General features: G+C 39.6%; 1 protein-coding gene across 1 annotated transcript; it reads left to right on the top strand.

Annotated features, from left to right (window-relative positions):
* Window positions 1–2,361: 2,361 nt before the first annotated feature.
* Window positions 2,362–6,234, top strand: LOC112568414 (uncharacterized protein K02A2.6-like). Its single transcript, XM_025245714.1, has one exon. The coding sequence runs from the start codon at window positions 2,362–2,364 to the stop codon at window positions 6,232–6,234; it is 3,873 nt and encodes a 1,290-aa protein (XP_025101499.1).
* Window positions 6,235–21,699: the final 15,465 nt, after the last annotated feature.

Below are 21,699 nucleotides of genomic sequence, written 5' to 3'. Positions count from 1 at the left end.
CACCGTTGACGCTAATCCAGAATGTTGGCACTGGTGTTGTTTGGAAGACCATTTTCAAGGATTGGTCACTCGAAAGGTCGATGAGCTGCTCTTCTTCTTCCGTGGACAACCCGCTTGTGCTAGGATCAGCCAGAAATGGATTACGAATCCAATCGTATTTAGTCACATCAATTTCAGCGAAGTAATGCTGAAACCTTTCTTGCAGTCCGTTTAGATGGGCAATAATTACCTTCTTCATCTGATCAAGATTCAAGTTGTCAGCCTTGCACTTACACAAGCACGGAAACATATCAAAATATTTTCTTGCGTATCTTTTGCGTCCACAACGAAATTTTTCGGACGAAAGCATTCATCTTGTCAGTTGTTTGTAATATGGTGGTGTCTTTCCCTTGCAGAGAAGTATTCACAACGTCCGATAAATATGCCATTAGCAGCAGCCATCGGTCGTTCTTCAGCCCCCACCCCGCACTGTCTGGTCATGGCCTTCTGTCAGGGACCTAGAGTACTAGGACTGAGCACGTGCGAGTGCGAAAGGGTGTGAATGATGGACGTTTCCTGAATGCGTGCGTTTTAGATGTTTTTTTTTTAAAAAGAGAGAGGTGTGACTGGAGAGGGGAGTCAGCGATGAGAGATTGGGGGAGAGAGAGGGCAAAAGGCGAGAGGAGGGAGATTGGAGGCTTAATTGTTGAGAGGGGGGATTGTGTTTTGAGTTTTGGAAGTGAGAAGTCACTGAAGTGTTTTATTCAATTTTTTTGCTCAGCGTCTGGCCTAACTCAAATTCACAAAGCTCCCACACCTCTATCAACCCTGCTATTTATTCTCCCTACCCTCGAACATTCTAGACCTTCCCGCAACAATGACATTCTACTTTGTCGCAAAAAAAAGACATTTTACTTTAAACATTATAACAGTGTTGAACATTGCAGAACCTTCTAGAGTCCATATGCAAAGGAACAAAGACATTCTATTCTTCGCAACAAAGTCATTCTACCTTTTACATTACTGCCGTGCCGAACATTCTAGAATATAGATGCAAATCTACAACCCCCGCGGCAAAGACATTATACTTCGTACACTACTAGAGTGCTACAACTATATTATATATTAAAATTATATTAGTGTCATTTTATGTATAAATATATTTTACTCATATAGTTTTAGCTAGAGGTTTTGAAATGCAAAAACTGTAAGTACATATAGTTAAATTTTCAGCAAGAATGACAGAATTGGTTATTTCTAAATGAATATAGATATGCGTGTCTCAATGATGCTTTAATACCTTTATGCTGGTTGGTCCGTGCCGGATTCAAAGTCTGCACCCACATCTCTTTACCTGATAACAGTCATTGCCAGACGGTATATAAATGTAAATGTAGACTGATGATTATTAAAAAAAACATGTCTTTAAAACATTATCACATTACTTTCATCCAACAAAATCAGTGTTAGTCAAGTTGGAAATTTGCAAAAGGATAGTTGAATGTATTAGAAACATCTACACACTTCTACAAGATGTTAAATTGACCAGGTTTGAAACACACATAGCAACAAATTTGGTCGTTTTAACAAAGAGTTTTAACATAATATATTTCTGGTATACTCGGATAGGATAGGTAACTAGGATATACTTTTTACTTCAGCCTGGAGCATGGGACATCAGGATCTATTTCCCTCTGATATTGAGTTCTCATTGATAACCAGCAGTCGCACCAAAACCTCTGCAGTATTCTTCCCTGAACCAAAATCTGTGAGCAACAGAAAAACAGAAAAACGTGGTATATGTATGGGAGATACGAACTTAGCGACAAATGTGTAATCACAATAATACATGATAAGCAATAAGACATTTAATGTCTTTAGACACGTTGAGAATTCTCTTTTTCTGTATCATAGAGATTTAAATTTGCAAAAAGGACAAACATAACAACATTGCATAAAATACGCATTTTGCGAATGAATTCTAAGAATATTTCTCGTAAAGGCTAATACAAAGTGTCATGATAAGAGTTATCCCGGGGGGACATCCGGGGCTTTATGTTGGATTTTTAGTAATGTGAAGGTTGGCGAGCAGCCATATTGTCTTTAATTGATTAAAGCACGTTTGTCATCAAATCGACAGTGTCTTGTGTTGGTCGGCTGAGAGCTCGCAGCACGATACATGGTGTCAGAAGTGGGATTATCATAATCACAGAGAATCAAGCAAGCTACCGTTATATGGCTCCGTTTAGAGCGCCAGAACAATTCAATTTTTCCCAGCCAAATTTGTGGCCTGAGTGGAAACAACGATTTCAGCGTTTCAGATGTGCCTCAAAACTAGACAAAGACGATGAAGCAGTTCAGGTCAGTGCCTTGATCTACACTATGGGCAACGACGCAGAACGCATTCTCACGTCGTTTGGTCTGGATGCACGACAGCGGCAAGAATACGACACTGTTCTGGAAAAATTTGATGAGTACTTTGTGCCAAAACGCAATATCATCCATGAGCGTGCACGATTTCACGCCAGAAATCAGAAACCGGACGAAAGTATCGAAGAATACATTAGAGATTTATACGAGCTCGCTGCAAAGGCAGACGTAAGAGACAAAGATGAAGCTATCAGAGATCGCCTCGTGTTAGGGATCCTCGACAAAGACTTGTCCGAAAGATTACAATTAAAGGCAGATTTAACACTGCAAGACTCCATCTTGCAGGCAAGGCAATATGAGCAAGTGAAAGCACAGCTTTCTGACCAGCGTCGCACAAATGTGGACGCAGTGAAATTCAAGAAAAGTGCCTCTGGTGGTGCTCAGCAAGTACATAGTCAGTGCAAAGGTGCAACTGGCAGTTCGCGCGGCTTCAGTGGTCGTTGTCGCGGTAGAGCAGAAAAGAGTGACTTTGCATCGTCAGCAGTGTCAAGCTGTACTCGTTGTGGCAGACGGCACGCTAGCACATGTGTGTGCCCAGCTCAGGGAAGGAAGTGTAACAAGTGTGGTAGGCTTGGACACTTTGCTACAGTGTGCAGAACAAAGTTAGTGCAGGCACTTGAAGAAAAACAAGTAAAGGAACATTTTGTAGGGACTTTGTGCAGTGACAGTAGAGAACCACCATGGACAACTGTATTACAGTTTGGCGGTTGTGATATCAAGTTCAAAATTGACACAGGGGCAGATGTTTCTGTCATTTCATCTACACAGTACAAAAAGTTGTCACCATGTCCCAAGCTATTGAAGACCAATGTAGTGTTAAAGAGTGTAGGAGGAGTCCTGAAGTGTGATGGACAGTTCATTACTACAACAAGAATTCCTGACCAGCTTCATGTACTGAAAGTGTTTGTTGTGCAAGCAATCACAGAAAATCTGCTTAGTAGAGAAGCAGCATCCAGATTAGGTTTAGTGAAGAGGATAGAGGCTGTCAATGCCTTATTTGGAAAACTTGACAAGACACCTGTGCAGTGTCCTCCAGTCAAAATCATCTTGAAAGAAAATATTGAGCCATACAGTGTTCATGCAGCAAGGAGAATACCAATACCATTGCTGGACAAGGTCAAGGAAGAATTAAAAAGAATGCAGGAAACAGGGATTATAGAGGAAATAACAGAGCCAACATATTGGTGCTCTCCCATTTTGCCAGTAATGAAGAAATTAGGTAGCATACGTATTTGTGTTGATTATAAGAAGCTCAATACCGCAGTGAAGCGGGAGCGGTATACCTTGCCAACACTGGAAGATATTTTACATAAGCTTTCTGGATCAGCAGTTTACAGCAAGCTGGATGCAACATCAGGTTTCTATCAGATTCCCCTTGATCCAGATTCTGCAAAACTTACTACATTCATCACTCCATGTGGGAGATATTTCTTCAAGAGATTACCGTTTGGTATTTCATCAGCTCCAGAGATTTTTCAGAGGACCATGGAGACTATCCTAAAGGATGTACCCAACATAATCTGCTATTTTGATGATATCCTTGTTTATAGTGAGAATGAACAAGCTTACGAGAAGCATCTTGAGAGAGTCATGAAAACACTTGCCAGTGCTAACCTGAAACTCAACTATGAGAAATGTGAGCTCAGGAAGCATGAGATTGAATTTTTGGGTCACAGAATCAGCAAGAATGGAATTTCACCAGACCCAGGAAAGGTTGAAGCAATAATCGCCATGCCAGATCCAACTAATGTACCCGAGTTGAGGAGGATGCTGGGCATGTGCAACTTCTTAGGGCGGTATTTGCCAAGTCTGTCTACAGTACTTCAGCCATTGACGCAACTGCTGGGGAAGGATCGAGAGTGGAGTTGGGGCTCGATGCAAGTCAAAGCAATGGCAGATGTGAAGAAACTGCTTACTTCAGCACCAACGCTAGCATTCTACGATCCGGCAAAGCTTACAATTGTCAGCTCAGATGCTAGTAGTTATGGCATTGGTGGCGTGTTGCTACAGCAGCATCCTGAAGGTCTCAAAGCTGTGGCATATTGTTCAAGAACATTGACTGCTAGTGAATGCAGATATGCACAGATAGAGAAAGAAACACTGGCAGCAGTCTGGGCTTGTGAAAAGTTCAGCAGATACCTGATTGGTCTTGATAATGTTCGATTACAGACTGATCACAAACCTATTGTGCCACTAATCAACAATCGTGACTTGCAGGATACTCCTATCAAATGCCAACGCATGTTGATGCTCCTCATGAGATTCAGCATCACCGCAGAGTATGTGCCAGGGAAGAAGCTTATCATCGCAGATGCTCTATCCCGAAGTCCTCAGTTAACCACTGCTGAATCTGAAGTTATAACACTTTCAGAAGATGTTGAGGCATATTTGAGTAGTGTAGACATTTCGTGGTCATGTGCAGCTTCAGACAAGCGTCTGAAAGAGATTGCAGAAGAGACAAGAAAAGACAGACTGATTCAAGCAGCAATTCGCTACACTAATGAAGGCTGGCCAAAATACATTACAGATGTAGAAGATAATCTTCGTGACTATTATGCAGTGCGCATGGAACTTAGTGTGCACCATGGTCTCCTTACCAGAGGAACACGCATTGTTGTGCCAGCACCACTTCATGATGATATCCTGAAGAGGATACATGAAGGTCATTTAGGAATCACTAAGTGCAGAGATAGAGCAAAAGCAGCAGTTTGGTGGCCAGGTATTAATGGCAGGATTAAAAGAATTGTTGAAGAATGCAGACATTGCCAGGAGAAGAAACCGACACAGAGCAAGGAACCTTTGATACCGACAGAATTACCACAGCGTGTATTCCAGAAGTGTGCAGCAGATTTGCTGGAATTCAAAGGACAATCATACCTTGTGTTTGTAGATTATTATTCGCGCTTTATTGATCTTGCGCACATCAAGATTAGTACATCAGCAGAAGTTATCAAACTTCTGAAGAGCATGTTTGCACGCCAAGGAATCCCAGAGATTCTTGTTACAGACAATGGAAGGCAATTCACATCGAGGGAGTTCCAGGAATTTGCAGTAAAGTGGGGACTTCAACATGTTACAACAAGTCCACACTATCCACAAGGTAATGGAGAGGCGGAAAGAGCAGTTCAAATTGCCAAAAAGATTCTGCAGCAAGATGAACCTGAATTAGCTCTATTGATATACAGAGACACTACTATTTCTGCTACAGGATATAGTCCAGCAGAATTAGCCTGTGGAAGAAAACTGAGAACTACATTACCTACATTGCCTGAGAACCTTGAGTCAAAGACATTTGATAAAACAGCTGTAACAGCGAGCGATGCAAAAGCAAAGCAGTCTTACAAGAACTGTTTTGACAAGCGTTATGGAGTGCGACCGCTTGACGAACTGCTTCCAGGCGACACTGTATTGCAGAAGCTAGATGGTGAGAAGCACTGGGGAAGTCCAGCAGTCATTCTGCAGCAGTGTGCTCCGAGGTCATACATTGTACAAACTCCAAGAGGAAGTTTTCGACTCAACAGACGTCTTCTCAGAAGGTCAAGAAACTTCGAGCCGGAGCAGTCCAGTTCCAAACCCAGTCCTGTCCAAAATGACTTTTCCCTGTATACTTCCCAAGTCCCAGTGACAGGTGAACCAGAGACAGCGCTTCATGTCAGCGATCCGATTCAGTGTCCAGAATCGACTTCTAGTAAAGGTGGTCCTGCTACAGAAGCCAGACATAGTGCTACTCCAGATCCAGGAGATTCCCATCCCAGTAGCAGCTCTACACCTAGAATGACTCGTAGCGGCAGAATAATCACCCTGCCCGCACGTTATAAAGACTGATTGTGTATTGAACATTGATTAGAGAATAAACATTCTCCCCATCAAGTGAAGTATCTCAAGGGAGGGGAGATGTCATGATAAGAGTTATCCCGGGGGGACATCCGGGGCTTTATGTTGGATTTTTAGTAATGTCAAGGTTGGCGAGCAGCCATATTGTCTTTAGTTGATTAAAGCACGTTTGTCATCAAATCAACAGTGTCTTGTGTTGGTCGGCTGAGAGCTCGCAGCACGATACACAAAGCATTGAACTTGTTTGTCTTTATCCTAAAGGATGTAGTATTACTAAAGTGATAACCAGGTAAAATAAGAGTCGGTGTGTCAGGTGCCATTAGAAATATTGTCTGCCTGCTGCCATTAGGTTTAGGCAAAGTAGTCTATAACAGCAAATTCCTTAGGGGGTGTCCAGTCACTTAATCCCCAGACACTTCATCCCCGAGAGAAGTTTCAGTCACGTAGAGTAACGGGCTGTTACTGTCACTTAAGTCAAGCGGTATTACGCAAAGTCACTGAACTGGGGATGAGAAGTGACGATGACGAAGACGACGAGTGACGTGGAATGGTCAGATACCTCTCAGTGGCCAAGATGGCCAGTACCTACAAGTGCTGGAACCACATTTGTCCAACATTTTGTGCCCTCTGGGATGTTTATATTGCAACGTATGCATCACATAATTACCAAATTAAATATCATTTTTATCTTGGGGTATTATTGAAAAAAGCATTTTCAATAGAAGCTTCTTAGTGAAGAAAGAATACACTACAACAATAACATTATTATTCCTGTAACTGTTGTGTTTTTTCAGGTTAAAAGAGAACAGTCCTATAATATTTATAAAACATGAACGTATCAGAGTGACCAGATGCTGTGGTGCTATTGACAGCTATATTAGTTGAGTATTTGACCCAAGCACAACAATTCCGTTTTTTATTTGCATTTACTGCATAGAATGGTTTTTAAAGTTATACTTTACCTCTCGGAGATGCCACTCAGCGGCAATGTGATTACCGTCAGACCTGATGGTCAGTGAACACACTTCACCAATGTCGTCCGTTGTAACAAAGAATCTGTCCTCCATATTTCTCTGAAAGGTGTTGTAATAATTCTGTAAAATCATTTCTTTGGAAGATCCGCGAGATCCATGGAGAGTAAGAAAGATATCGGAGTCTGTTCCCGCGTCGTCTTTGTCAGATGTATGAATTATAATCTCCCATCTGGCCCCTAGATAAAAAATACACACAGAAGAATATGTGAAAAGTCCCTCTTTCCATATCGTTCCTTTTACTGTTCAAGCGTATAGCTTCACAAGTTCCCCTCCTAACATAGAGGATGACATGGTTCGCTCTAGAAATATAAAACGCACCAACAATTTCGTTACATTAATTATTTATCTTGTTCTAGTCTTTTGTATTTTACTAGTCTTCTGTTTTATTCTTGACAAAGAAATTTCTGCTTGTGTACTGCAAGTGTTTTGTGTTTTCTTAATGTACATTACAATCACTGTTACCTTGAACAACAAAACCTTGAATGAAGCAGAGCACAAAGACGAAACGCCACATTCCGCTGACTCAACAACCGCAACCGACTGTTTGTGTAGAAATGTTCTAAAGACAGTTTGTGATTATCGCGCGTCGCTACTCGTCACAAGGTCTGACGTCACTGGTACTGACGTAAGATATGGAGGCGGGGGGGGGGGGGCATTACGTGCAAAGAGCGGGAAATCCTCAGTTCTAAGGAGACTAAGTGTTGGAAGCCTGGGATGAAACGGGCAGTGACGTGGACGTGGTGACGTCAGCATCGCGTTGCCTCGGACAAGTCGTCGTGAGGACGGACTGTGCAATCGCCAGGCCGCAAAGCTATAGGCTAGGGTGTGACGTGGTTACTGGACGTGGTGACGTCAGCTCAGCTCATGCAAGTGTTCACTGAGGTGGATAGGCTGTGTTATAGTGAACATTCAGTGTCGCGCTGGACCCTTTGTTTGACTGGAGGATGTATCTAAATGTTTGTGTATGATGGGAATTTTTTTTTATTTATTTTTTCTTTTTGTCAGGATATTGACTCTGTTCCGGTTTGTTTACTTTGTACTTTTAACCTGAGGAATGATTGGCTTCGCTGCTCGCTGCGGGCACGTGGAAGTCTGTGATTGCGATCGACTGTGTCTGCGAGAGAGCGAGTCTTGCGACGCCCGACCGCGGTACGCGACAGTGATCACCAATACATATATACTAATCAGAACAAAGATTTGTTGCCATGTGACTTTATAAATATTTAAATTCTATTTAAGAACAAAAGCAACCAAACAAACAATCGGTTATAAAAAGAGTTATGGAGATAGAGAGAGACTGACCGCAATGTTTAACCGTATGAAACTGAGAACTGTTTTTGATTGCCAGTTTAAATGAACTGAACACTGAACACATTGTCAAACGTGGCCAGCAGACAATGTACCTTTTGCGGAAGTTAGTTTTTCAGTCAGCCAAGCAATTTTAGTCCGTTTCTACCAGTCTTTTATTGAGTCTTTTATCCTGTGTGTTTGCTTGCTTGTTTCGTAATCTGTCCATGATAGAAATAGTTTGAATAGCATTGTTCACATCTGTTCCAAGATAATTGGTATCAAACAGAGGGACTTGACTTTCTTCTGTGATCAACAATTAGTTAGGAAAGCTTCCCGCATTCTGTCATTACCTAAACATGTGTTAGCAGGGAATTTGTTTAATTAACTTCAGGTAAACGCTATGCAATGCCAGTATGCAAAAGCAATAGGCATCTTAAATCTTTTGTGCCATCAGCAGTCCAGCTTCTCGATTGTAGATGAACTGTCAGCGTGTGATGTGTAGATGTGCATGGAAATGTTTTTTATTTATTTATTTTTAATATGTATACTATAGATATTGGAAACAGAGCACACATCCCATTTAAATTGCACATTGGCACTAATAAAGTTGGTTGTTATTGTCATTGTTATTGTTACAGCTTCAGACGTTCCTCTCCTAACATCGAGGATAACATCGTTTGCTCTAGAAATATAAAACACACCAACAATTTCGTTGCATTAATTATTTACCTTTTTCTAGTCTTTTGTATTTTACTAATCTTCTGTTTTATTCTTGACAGAGATATTTTTGTCTGTGTACTGAAAGTGTTTTGTGTATTCGTAATGTACATTACAATCACTGTTACCTTGAACACCAAAACCTTGAATGAAGCAGAGCAGAAAGACGAGATGTCACATCCTGTTGCTCCCACTCGACGCCAGCGGCTCCACTTGTGTAAACTTTCTAAAGACAGTCTGTGATAACGAATATATATACTTACCACAAATTATATTTTCGGGCATTTGGCTTTATCAATATTTCTATTGCATTTTACAACAAAATCACGCAGATGGTATGCGTATAAATTAGAAAGAAAATTAAAAATTAAAAATATTATTAGTTATATAAAAACATACTCTTCCTGGATCATTTTCACATTATGTTCTGAATGCGGCAGCATTGAAAATAATTGCAGTAGTAAAAAAGACGATGGCATCAGGGTCCAGAGCTCGTATCACATGACAATTAACTTGCATTATATTTGTTAGTGCAACGAGAGACGATGACAATATGATGTGGCTAAAACAGATGTTGCCAACAATACTGCACACCTCAGCTTAAGATCTCAAAATATATGTTCATATTCTTTTTATTCTATACTTTTATGTCATGCATTTCCAGCAGTTGTTTTCATCATCAACCATTGTTGACGTACGATAATTTAAACGATGAAGGAATGTGTATTTCTTGAACTTTCTCCTTCTTTTTATGTTTTATATAGGTGTCACGGATAGTTTAATACATGTCCATTACTTCTCAACTCTATCTGACCTTTACACGTTTCTCCGTTTCAGAGGCCCTGTCTGTTAACTACAGACTTACAGACACAAAAAAGGAGTGTTCTCGCTCATATAAATTCAATTAGACCCAAGTTTTAGTCATTAATAATAATGATTTTCCACATAATCATACACTTCGAAATTAACACAAACTGTATGAAATACAAAGGTATGCAATGAGTCGCGTGTCGTCGATTGTGTTGTAGTCCGTGTTGTGTTTCCCGTACTGTGCTAGCCTGTCGGTGGGTGTGTGCGCGCGGATGAGGGGGATCAAGGGACAGTGCACGCGGCCCTTGTGTTGCCCTATTCGTCCAGCGAGCCCAAGAGCCGTCGCGCGTCAGTTGCTCTCAGGGCCTTCACTGGTCTCTTCTTTTCGGGACCAGACTGCAAACCCCCCTCCATGTGACTTTTCATGCTATTTTTTATTAATTTTTGACTTGTAGTTACTGCTTAACCGACGATCAAACACCCACTCGAGCAGTGATATCAAAGGAAATAGTCCACTATACAAATCTCTTTGCAAACTGTAATAATTTGTACCTAAAAGTTGTCTTTGTTTCTCAACTGTTAAATTTAATTTTGTAGTATGCACAGACCATTGAGCGTTCGGTTCTGTCCTTACAACAAGACGGATACCTCGCTGGCAAGTCCATTCTGGGTAGGAGATGCTATCTTGCTACATCGCCACCCAGCAACGAACAGTGCCGGACGTGTGGGGCGGTGCTAGACCGTGGCCCCGGTAGTCGGTAGTGACCTGTCACAAGCCGCTTTGGGTGAGTAGAGGTCTTTTTCTCTGGGTTCTACACCACTCCAGTCTGTGGGAGCCTTTAGTTGGGGATGAAAATGTGAATGAGAGAATCTGTATATTTTTTGTTCAAGCCATGTTCTAATTTTCTTTGAGTATAAGACATGTATCTTGTTAGAATGGCATTTGTGTTAGCCTGGTCGCGGCGCATGTCGAGCGCACCCGTTTTTCTACAATGGATTTGTGTGTTTTAGGATCGGCGCTTTATTGGTCACATGTATATACTTGTACTTGAATATTTGGTTACAAATAAAGGCCTATTTCCACGCTGCAATGTTGGACACTTTACGGGGTTAGCAGCCCCCGCAAGGCCTCAGTGAGTTGTGCACACGATGTAGTGAATCAAAACCTCCGAGCGTATCTAAACGTGTTTGTATAGTCTGCGCATGCGCATGAAGCGAAACTTCACTACCGCCTGGTAGTTTACTTTAAATAAAAGTAAAGGACGAAACATTACAGGACATACGAAATAAACAGTCATTGCAAAAGCAAAATTATACAACTCACAATATGCTTTGAGCTGGTTAATCTTATTTAACTAATCCTAACTAATTGGTACATACGACTGTATCTGCACAAGTGTCCGCGCCTGATGATTTGAAGATGGGTGTGGCGGGCTGTTCACACCTGTTGTCGTGGAGGTCAGTGTGACTGACTGTACACACTTGCAAATGAAGAGATAGGTGCCACTGGCTGTGCGCACCTGTTGTCGTGGAGGTTAGTGTGACTGACTGTACACACTTGAGAAGATGGGTGCGACTGGCTGTACACACCCGTTGACGTGGCGGTAAGTGTGACTGACTGTACACACTTGCAGACGAAGAGATAGGTGTGACTGGCTGTACACAACTGTTGACGTAACACCGTTGACGCCCTCGCTTGTCGTTGCACCTCTCACCACTCTCGTCCACCAGACCGCAAGTGCCAGCAGGTAGCGGTTCGTTCTACGCGGAACGGGCTTCCCTGTCGCAGACCTGCTGCAAGGGTCTGAAAACTCCGAGACCGACGTCTCTGTTTGGATACAAGGGGAAAAAGCCCATCTACCTCTAACTATATACTAATCAAACACGTGACTACTCGTCACCTAATCTACCTGTGCCTAACGCTATCGCTCTAATACTAACGCTACTACTGACCACCGCGCTATTCCCGTACCTACTACATCTGCCACCCCCCGACTCTAGTTCCCGATCTCCTCCATACGTCACGGCGCCCTGTCAAGTCGTAAAAACGGACAGAAAGGTTTCCCCCACTGTCCGCTCTTACTGATCCCCGCCTACCTATAATCACCTACACCCCGCTTCGGCTGTTGTTCTGGCCTTGAACCATGCTGGTTCATGACAGTCTGTCATTTTTCTAACAATCACATGTGATCACTGTAACGATTCGCGATTCAAGGAGTGTTTTTTTTTTGTTTTTTTTTCTTTTTTGTTCTAGTTGGGTATTGTCTGTGATTCAAAGACGCGCTAATGATGACGCAATGTTTGCGCTAATTTTTTTCTACGTCATCTACTGGGGGTTCTGACGTAGGACGATAATTGTATATTTATATTCCTTCCAGCCTTCTATTTTAGTCTCTTTTAAAAGGAATCAAAAGTTATCGATGGCTGACATTGTCCTTTGCAGAATGACACCAAAACATTTCTCGAAAATAGTGAGTGTAGAAATATTGTCCTTGACATTCGTAGAGAGAAAATTTCCACTCATATATTTAGAAGTGAAAGGTGATTGTATTGATAACCTTTTGTGACGTGGAACATCATTATTTTTAATGACTAAAACTTGGGTCTTATTGAATTTATATGAGCGAGAACACTCTTTTTTTGTGTCTGTAAGTCTGTAGTTAACAGACACGGCCTCTGAAACGGAGAAACGTGTAAAGGTCAGATAGAGTTGAGAAGTAATGGACATGTATTAAAGTATCCGTGACACCCAGATGTTTTGAAAGTAAAACAATATTAAAAGATAATTGGATTTCAGCAAGATATTGATTGTGCAAATGAAAGCGCTTCCGAAAGTAAAAAGCGGGAATTTTGTGAACAAATAGTGTTTGCCTAAATGTAAAAATACTAAGAGTAAAGAGTATGACATATAGAAAGAAGGAGAATGGTCAAGAAGCACACATTCCTTCCTCGTTTATATTATCATTCGTGCACAATGGTTGATGATGAGAACAACTGCTGGAAATGTATGACATAAAAGTATAGAATAAAAAGAAAAGGAACATATATTTTAAGATCTGAAGCTGATGTGTGCACAATTTTTGGCACCATCTGTTTTAGCCACATCATATTGGCATAACCTCTCGTTGCACTAACAAATATAATGCAAGTTAATTTTGATAAATAAGTGATACATAATAAGTGATACGAGCTCTCGACACTGATACAATCGTGTTGTTTATTACTGCATATTTTCGATCCTGCCGCACCCAGAACATAATGTGAAAATGATCCGGGATCAGTATGTTTTAATGTGGCAAATAATCTTTTTAATTTTGTTTCTATTTTATATCCAAACCAACTGCGTGATTTTGTTCTTAAATGCAATAGAAATATTGATGAAGTCACATAACACTTGTCTCATATGTCAGAAATCTTGGTTTTACCGTCACTACTGACTTGACCTTTGACACAGTGATTACCGCTGTATTACCTAGTTTAATCAACACCATCCAAGTGTTCTCAATCTGTCGACACACACACACACTATTATCAATCTTTATTGTGAGTGTGCTCTGTCTAGACTAAATTATGATAACCTCTTAACTTTAGTTCATTCACAGATACACAAATCTACTGCGTGTCTTTCTCCTTTTCTTAACATCTTTTCTTTCACACCACAATTAGATAATTTCTCTCTTCATAAACAAGTCTTACGCGAAGCAATGCAGGAATTTTATATGTGTGGTCTGGTTATTGGTACGCGATGCCTGTGTTCAAAACCAAACAATTTGTTTTCAACATGTATACGTATGTCTTATCTGCAAGCATTAAATTGCTTTTAGAAATTAATAAAACTGTGTAGTACTAAAACTTTAGGGTCAAAGTACATCAGAGATCGAAATATATGTTCTCAGAGTATGTTTACAATATCTGTATAAATCATTGACTCACTGTATATATTTTGAAATACGTCGATTTATCAAAGTTTTTAAATAATATGAATCACATATCAACATTTTTATTATATATTTATCGGAAGAAACAAAAACGTGAAACAACAGACAAAAAAGAAAAATCACGCAGTATATATTGTTTGCATGTTGCAGACATCATTCGCGGTTCGAGGTCTCTTATCATGTGAAGGATGTGTGTGGCTTCCATGTCAAGTCCCACCTGTACAACATCAGCAAACAGCAGGTAGTTTTGTAGCATGAATAGAAAGGGAAGGGACATCCGTGTCTCGTCTCCTCAGTTCACACGATATGCAAGACACGTAGGTAGGCCGCTGGTCACGTGACGCCCTGCTCGCCGGTCCCAACCCTGGCTACTCCACGCGAGGCAAGCCGCACGCTCGCGCAGCGGGGTCACGAGTTCACACGTCGACGAGGTGTCGAGGGTGCAAGGTCGACGGTTGACACAATGGCGGACAGTAGCTCGAAAGGAGATGAAGCGACAAGGACGAAGAACAAAAATGGTAAAGAAGAATACGACGCATATGTAGAACACGAGGAACATGTTGAATACGGAGAAGCCTGATTAAATATGCAAGTGCGTCATGCAAAGAAACACAATGGGTCAAAAGGAAGTCCTGACCTTTGCGACCCTGATGTGCCTTTAGCTTGAAGGTAGCGGCAGAATACAGGAAAATCACCCGCGATACACAGAAAGAGATAAAGGTAGCCAGTGAAACCCGGATCAAGGACAGATAACTCGAGACTTGATACAGACAGACGACGACTTTTCTCTCCAGACCACAAACACGATGTCCATCCACAGCCAACAATACAGTCTACAGTCTTTTTAACACTTCCTCCCTTAATCTTTATCCGTTCTAAAGCTAAAAGAAAAAGAAATAATATTTTGAGACCAAGAGCTGATGTGTGCAGTATGTTTGGCATTATCTACTCTAAGCATGTCATGTCCTTTACTTAATTGCGATCCTCTCTTGTTGCAATACTAAACAATAGATAGAAATTGAAATTGATCATATTTGACCCACCCCGCGCAGTGCCTATTCAATGTCGTTTACGGGTTACTCAATTCAGCATGGATTTGAACTCAAATACAGAAAAAAAGAAAATAATATTTATATTGTAATGTAATTTCTAAAAACATTTGTGTTTCTTTCGTACTTTATAATTTTCAGATAATTGTGTACGTTGTAAGTTAATAGATATCAACTTTAAAAATACCGGTCGAAATTTTATTCGCGGGCAATCAGCGCTTAAGATAAGCAAACAAAGTAAAGATATGGTCAATGGTACTATAAGCTCTTCTAAAGCCTGCCTGCTCTCCTAGAAGCTTTTCTTCTGTTTCTGACTATCTTGACAGTCTCTTATTCAATATATCTGTGTAAATTTTACTAATAACACTAGTTAGTGTCACTCTATAATGTTCTGGTTCGTTTATGTTTCCTTTTTTATGTATTGGTACTATGATAGATTTGTGCCATTCGCATGGGAAAATGCCTTTCTCGAATAAAATGTTGAACAGTTTTAGCAAAGAGTCAAAAGTAACCTCATTTGAGTTTTTTAACATTTCACTAATAATTTTGTCCGTACCTGCAATTTTTCAGAGCTTCATCTACTGGTAGCAACCACACTTCTCCATATGTACTGACTGAGCTTTAGGAAACCGGGGAAAAAGAGGCTTGAAGGTTTATTTCAATTGTTTCTGCGGTGTCTCCTCGAGCTGTGTGTGTATGTGTGCGGATGTGTTTGTAAAGGAAATAGAGATATTTCGTGCATGTGTAACTTAAGTGTTCGTTTGTCTTCTTACAACACATAAACCGAGGAAAAGGAAAGTAGTGACAACATATGTGTGTATGTGTTTGGAGATAAGTTGTTTGTCTATAGCAGCCATCAAAGACACATTTTTTTCAAATCACAAAAGACAAATGATTGCGGTTCGATGTTTTTATTTTCACCTTGCATTTTCGATGCCATTGACAACGATAAAGTTCAAAATCTTAGAACACGTTTTTTTTCGAAAAATTGGACATTATTTTCACTCTTTTTCTTTTTGTAGAATTGTTTGCTTTAGAATTGCTTGTGGGGTAAAAGACCTTACAATTATTGACTCATATTAATTATGCTTTTATCGACACATTGCAGTACCGTAAGGGATGTAAGATAAACTGTCATAATTTTGGTCACTTTTGCTGCAATACTCTACAGATTTTCAGCAAAACATTAGCAGGGCTGTGTGCCATGACACTGTTGAAAGGTGACAGTAGACGTTGACAGATATTTTTTTAGAATTCCAGTTAGTTGATGAGCAAGGTGTTCCATCAGGTGAATAAACTCTGCACACACAATGTAAGTTCCATGAAAAGAAAAAAGGAAGAACATCAAATAAAAGGATAAACATTGAACAAATAAATAGCTTTAAGTCCTTTGAAAATAAGATGTAAATATGAATATGTCTGTACAATGAATACCTTAAAGTATTAATTAGTCGTCTTTATTATTTTTGACACAAAAATAGTTGTAAAGGACACTTGCTAAGTTTCTAGAGTGTTTACATTACTTTCAAATGTCTGTTATTGACTTTGAATATGCAAACTGATAATGTCAGATTCATGTCAATATGTCTGCCCAATGAAATTATTATTCCGTACGTTGCATATTTTGATATATTGTAGACTATATTATATATTAACATTATGTTATGTATCATATTATCTATACATATATTTTATGCATATAGTTTTAGCTCGAGGTTTTGTCATGCAAAAATGTAAATGCATATAATTAAACTGCAGCAAGAATGACAGACCTGGTCATTTCTAAATGAATATAGATATGTGTGTCTAAATGATGCTTTAATACCTTTATGCTGGTTGGTCAGTGCCGGATTCAAAATCTGCGCCTACTTCAGTTTACCTGGTAACAGTCATTGTCAGATGGTAGATAAATTTAAATGTAGACTGATGTTAATTAAAAAATGTGTGCTAAGAACCTCATGACATTTATTTCATGCAGCAAAATCAGTGTTAGTCAAGTTGTGAATTTGCATCAGGATAGTTGAAAGTTTTAGATAACATGTACACTCGTCTACAAGATGTTAAATAAAAACCGGCATTCCAAGAGAATTCAGTGCACACCGACCACAAGAATAGACGCCTTAGGCAACATTAGCAACAGCCAACAACCTACAGATGATTCCGACTGCTATCTTGCCTACTAAATGCCCTTCTGAATCCAGTCTTACCAATACATCTACCGGCGACAATACAAAGGGGAAGGACACACATCCATACACCAGTGTAACAGAAGCCAACAACAGCCAGACAGCCGATGTCAGCAGCGGGTGTCCACCTGACAGCAATGTGCAAGTATCGCCCCCATACCCCGCATCGATGTCCTCGGCTAGTCGTGAGCCAGAAACCACGCACGGGGTACCCGTGCTGACTAGCCGGGTAGAGACAAGGAGCACGGCGGCCGGATATGCTGAAGAGGTCAAAGGGACGCAACAGCAGATGAGAGATGACAGCACACGTACACCCAAACGGCGCAAGAATAAGAACGGAGGAGCAAGCGAAAAGGGGAAGAAGCAAGGCTCTCTGGATAGCTATATAAGTGACAAGAACACCACAGATAGTGCAACAAGATCACAACCCAAGTGGAAATAGGAAAAAACTGGCCGTCAGGCAAGGAGTTTGACTTGTGTTAGCTATAACCTAGAGGAGACAACCTGTTGGTAGATTATATCACGTCATTTGACTTTATTTGTTTAACAGGGACGCACATGGAGATACTCTTAACATCCTGTCAGAATACATTAAGATTTATGTCCCTGCAAGAAAATTGTTTAAGCAGGGCCGATGGTCAGGTGGGGTTCTTCTTATGGTAGAAAGCTGTTGGTCACAATATATAAAGGAAGCAAGATTTGATTCAACCAATATAGTTACACTGAAATTTAATGAACTCTGACAAAGATGTTATCTTGATATCATGCTATGTAGACATGTAGTGCCAGAAGGCGGCCCTCTTTACAATTCGTTAGATATAAAAGATGGCATTCACCTATTAGAGGAAAGTGTATTGCAGTATATAGATAAAGATGAATTCTACTAAATATCATGTGGAGGACAAGGTCCGAACAAGTTAGTACAGATGATATTGTAAATTATTTTCCTTCTATGCTGCATTGTGTTACCACTATGTACGTATTCCCCCCCATGTCAAAATGACTATATGAGTCACTGACATGAAAGATCTCGTACTCGTAAAGATGTTAAATATACCAAGTTTGAAACACACATAGCAACAAATTTTATCTTTTTTTTCAAAGAGTTTTAACATGATATATTTCTAATATATATTCGGATATGTAAATAGGATATACTTATTTCTTCTGCCTGGAGCATGGGACATCAGCTTGGATATCCCTGTTTAATCCAGGATAATTTGCTAACCAACAGTTGCACGTAAAAGTGTGCTGTGTAGGTCCCTCTACCACAATCTGTGAGCAACAGAAAAGAAGAAAAACCTGGTATATATATATGGGAGATACGAGCTTACCGACAAATGTGTAATCACCCTCAGAAATCATAATCATCTTCGTGTGCGTAAGTGTGTTTATGATATTTAAATGTTCCCAAAAAATATAGTTGTGAAAGCGTCATAGACAGCTGATTATTTACATATATCCAACAGCGATAAGGTGCACAACAAAAGCAGTAAGGGTACCTTTGACATAAAAATTGCCGAGAATTTCGATTGGATCTTTTTCAGAAAAGCGAGAGACAAACGTTGATGACAGAAAATCTGTCGAGGTCGGCCAACATGAACTGTTCGTCTCTTACATGGACGTGACGAGGCTCGTGCCTGTTGTTACGAGAGTCCCGCGCAGGAGGTCATCTTCCTGAGCTGCAATTAGCCGCGTCTGGGTGGATTTCATCTCGGGAACAACCTGAGCCTGAAACTAAAATCATCTCCTGGATTTTGCGACATTTGCTCAAATGACAATAACACATTGTGACCAGGTTTACTATCCATTAATTAAATGTCAGATATCGTAATTAGACTCTTCTAATTATCATTAAATCAATAAATCTTTTAATATTAGTGTCATGATTTAGTCATGATAATCGTGACCACATGACATTAGTAGTGAAAATGTTTAAGTGGATGTACACAAATAAGCAAAAAATAAAAAAAAGATACTTATTATTCAACTTTTCTTTCTTTTTTTTTTCTTACAAAAAAAAATGTTTTACACTTATCAGGAATTTTCTACAGAAAAGATTATCGGACAATTATGATCTTGTAAAAACAGGGTTAAGCAGCTTCTTTAACATAGAAAATTGTTAGAACGCGATGTATGTCTGATAATGATAACCTTTATTGTCGTCAGAAAAATATAGAAATCTCCCTTTCACGATAAAAGATCCATTGAACTATTGTCAGTATCGTGTATAATATAAAGCTGAAATGCTGCTACAGGCCTTTCGGTACATCTGCAGCTGTACACTTAATGTCGCCAGCTCCAACGCCCCCAAGTAAGCAAAAAACAAAAAAAGAAGTCTTACATGTCATGCACTCAGTTCTTTTTTCAATAAAACAGTTAAAACTGTTGCTGACTTAATTTTTTCTGAACAATTGTTTTGGAAGGCAAACACGCGCGCACCGACACACACACACAGACAAACAATTGTACTTTTAATTTATGCCAGAGGGAAAAACAGTTCAGTACATCTGTGTTCGGTCTTCTCTTGTTGTCAAGTACTGATGAGTGTTGTCTTCCGACAGCCAGCGCTTATCTTGATCGAGGTCACAAACATTTTTTTTGCTTGAATTTACAGGTCCTGCGATGTCTGCCATCAGAGAGTCCAAGTCACAAGTAGTTTAAGGCTGACACATGCTTTTAATGACAGTTAACAAATAATGCAAATTTCAGATAAAATAAACACACGCTTGTCATCAATTAACATTGAATGTTGTCTTATTTATACCAAGCTCTGACAATGTCCTTATTTTATGAGAGACTATATTTGTGACGGAAATGACTCAAAATACGTTTTAATTGAGGTACCCTTCTGCGATCCGTACCGATTCCTGCTGAAAAATTACGAAATTCAAACGCTTTTCCGATACTGTTTCCCTGTCATAACACCATTGTGTTATACTTTTTCAGAAAGCCCAGAGTCTGTATGTCTTACTTCATTAAAAAATGATTCAAATATTAGCCGATCAAAAGATTTAGGAGTAAACAAACCTGGCCGACCATCTCGACGCTAATCTTTGAACCCGATTTTCTCAAAATGGCGGCACGCGCACTTTAAAAGTTTATAGCTCACTCAATTTTAAGACAAGAAGAACACGCTTTGTATCAAAAGTTCAGACTCTGTACTTTAAAAAAATGCAATTTTGCAAATCTATAATTTCCGACTTAAAACTCATTTCGTCGTGGAGGGTCACATTTATGTATGTGTTGATTTGAAGGTCTGATGTGCACAAGAACATAATGTCAAAAATTATCTTAGCTCACCCAACTAAAAGTTAAAATGTCCGTAAATGCTATTTAAAATTGTCCTAGGGAATCTTTTTCCTCTACCCTGAACTAGAAGAAAAGAGACTAATTAATATAAGAACTTTCAGAAGCCGTTACTACCTGATGTTTACAAACTGTGTTTATGTAAAGTATTGATCCAGACAGAAATAAGCTTGCACATTTTAATTATGGTATATAAAATCTTATTAAATAATTAGAACATTTCAGACTATGTCAAAAATGTAGTTCATCACCTGATTTATAAACAGTTTCCGCTTTGTTCATTTTACATGACAGTCGTTTTATGACCGCAGTCATCCTTAATCCTCTTATCTATTTAAAACAAGGGTTGCTTTAAAACTGTGTCTGGGATAGCGTTAAGGATCTGTTTATAACTGTTTAACTAAATGCACTTAAGGCCTAAAAGTATTTAGCATTGCAACTGTAAAGAACTTCTACTGTAAATTGTTAAACATCACAAATGTTTTGGAGTAACATTTGCATGAAAAACAATATAAAATTTCAGTTCTGCATCAAAGCACTAAAAGTGCGTAAAGGTCTTTAGGTCACGAAGCCAGCCACGTTCGCACTACATCTGTGTTCGCATCTCCAGTTGTTAAGAACTGATGAGTGTTTCTTTGCGATCGCAAGAACTCATCTTGATGAAGGTCACCAACATCTGTGTTTGTTGGCTGAGACATGCATACAGAAAACTTTCTAGAGAAGCACATCAAACTGAGGGTCACATGGGTCTCGTTTGTGTTGTCAAACGCCGCACACTACAAATAATTAAAGTTATTAAATAAAAAAAAAGCAAAATATCTCTGTTTGTTAAAGTTAAAAACATACAATGTCAGTAAACTGGTTTAGCAGCTTAAAGTAGCTTAACAAAAGAAAAAAAGAAACTCGAAATGACAACATAAAATTGTATGCAACACCAACAAATATATACTACAAAAATGACCACTTATAAAAACATTTTGTGCTACTATTTTCAGCGTCTTGTCTTGAAGCTCGACACCTCGTTTGAATGTGAGGCTGAAATGTCTGCGCACTTCCGGGCCGTGTGTCTGACATTTCTGCTTTAGACAACAAACCGCACAATTTGAGAAATAGCACGCGCACA

This window comes from Pomacea canaliculata, linkage group LG7, assembly GCF_003073045.1.
Source record: "Pomacea canaliculata isolate SZHN2017 linkage group LG7, ASM307304v1, whole genome shotgun sequence".
NCBI classification, from domain to species: domain Eukaryota; kingdom Metazoa; phylum Mollusca; class Gastropoda; order Architaenioglossa; family Ampullariidae; genus Pomacea; species Pomacea canaliculata.
The sequence above is the reverse complement of the archived record's forward strand: the minus strand, read 5'-3'. Positions and strand labels throughout refer to the sequence as shown.

Coding starts and splice junctions, on each gene's coding strand:
- LOC112568414 (XM_025245714.1), top strand. CDS start 2,362: ATGGGCAACGACGCAGAACGCATTCTCACGTCGTTTGGTCTGGATGCA.